At 52.2% G+C, this 1,664-nt stretch overlaps 1 protein-coding gene across 1 annotated transcript in view; it reads left to right on the top strand.

Moving 5' to 3' along the window:
* The window catches only part of klhl18 (kelch like family member 18), a 17,648-nt gene extending 16,239 nt beyond the window's left edge, over window positions 1-1,409 (top strand). The window contains exons 7-8 of the mRNA XM_015404870.1: window positions 203-314; window positions 390-1,409. Of these exons, the coding sequence (XP_015260356.1) occupies window positions 203-314; window positions 390-776 (499 nt within the window). The 3' untranslated portion in view covers window positions 777-1,409. The remainder of the gene's footprint in view (window positions 1-202; window positions 315-389) is intronic.
* The last annotated feature ends 255 nt before the right edge of the window (window positions 1,410-1,664 follow it).

Genomic DNA, 1,664 nt, shown 5'->3' with positions numbered 1-1,664 from the left:
ATGGTAGCAATGGCACTGTTACACAATAACAATGGTAGCAATGGCACTGTAACACCGTAGCGATGGTAGCAATGGTCCTGTTACACAGTAAGCACAGTATAGCTATAGTACTGTAACACTATGAACTCTGAAATCAGGGGTGATAGAGGTGTCTGTATCATTCAGTGCTTCCTGTCATGTGACACCATCTGCTGCTTCTCAGGTGGACCATAGTAACAGAGATGAGTGTGAGTCGCAGTGCCACCGGCGTGACAGTGTTTGATGGGCGGATCTTTGTCTCTGGCGGCCATGACGGCCTGCAGATCTTCAACACGGTCAGTGGAGCCTCTGTGATCATGTTAGTATGACGTCGCCAGCCGGTTTACCTGTCTGACCCTTCTGTTCCTCAGGTGGAGTACTATAACCACTACACGGACCGCTGGCACCCGGCCCCACCAATGCTCAACAAGCGGTGCCGTCACGGCGCAGCGGCGCTGGGCAGCCACATGTACGTTGCCGGAGGGTATGACGGCTCGGGCTTCCTTAGTGGCGTGGAGGTTTTCAGTTCGGCGTCGGCTCAGTGGAGCCTCCTGGTGACCATGAACACGCGGCGCAGCAGGGTGTCCCTGGTGTCCACGGCGGGCCGTCTGTACGCTGTGGGTGGGTACGACGGGCAGTCCAACCTGAACTCGGTGGAGATGTACAACCCCGACACCAACCGCTGGATGTTCATGGCGCCCATGGGGAGCCATGAGGGTGGGGTGGGGGTGGGCTGCATCCCCCTGCAGCCTTCCTAGCCCAAGTGCCCTGAAAGGACTGAACCCTGGCTGCAAGAGGGGGCGTGGTCTCAGGCAGAAACCAGTGGACATTACGGGTACGACGGCAATGCTCTCAATGGCAGGCTACTGCCAGGCCCAAAAAACTGTAGAGCTCTCAGCAGCTGGCATCCTGCTTGTAGGATTACTTATCAATTTCTGATTGGTCAGAAAGGGGCAGGAGGCCCAGATGGAACAGCTGGAGGGGCGGAGCTTCATGGCCTACTGGATGGAGGGGTGAAGCTTCGAGTCCTGGATGAACCAGAGGGCGGGGCTTCATCTACTAGATGGCAGGGAAGGGCTTTTGTGTCCTATTGGGTCAAGGGGTGCAGCCTAGTGACATGGGTGGGGATGAAGCTCCTTGGCCTGCGGATTGGAGGGGCGGAGCTTCATAGCCAGAATGGGTTATGAGGGGGTGAAGCTCTTACCAGTAGGATGTAGGAGGCGGAGCCTCAGGGCTTGTAGGGTAGATGGAGCTTAACCTGTTTTAGATGGAGGGGCAGAGCCTGTTATAGACAGGTGGAGCAGGGTCAGCAGGTTTCCTCTTCCAATGCTGCAAAGGCTGTTTGTTTACTAAAGGTGCTGCACAGCTTTGTGCTGTTTGCATTTGATAAGAATAATTTATTATTAAAATAATTTATTCCTGCAATGTGTCTGATTCCATTTCCTGTGAGCCTACCGATTTCTTCTGATCCGGTTCCTCTGATCTAATGATCACTGCATTGATGAGCCTTTTAAAATCAAGAAGCTACTTATTTAATTTTTTTACTCTCTGTTTTTCAATTTTAAAAACAAAAGACTAAATTCAAAATGTGAATAGTCCCACACATTCTCATCTTCATACTTTGGATCTTGTGCTGACATACGGCA

Source organism: Cyprinodon variegatus, unplaced genomic scaffold (assembly GCF_000732505.1).
Source record: "Cyprinodon variegatus isolate N-32 unplaced genomic scaffold, C_variegatus-1.0 Scaffold1883, whole genome shotgun sequence".
Classification (NCBI taxonomy): Eukaryota; Metazoa; Chordata; class Actinopteri; order Cyprinodontiformes; family Cyprinodontidae; genus Cyprinodon; species Cyprinodon variegatus.
Note: the sequence above shows the minus strand (reverse complement) of the source record. Positions and strands in the feature narration are given on the sequence as shown.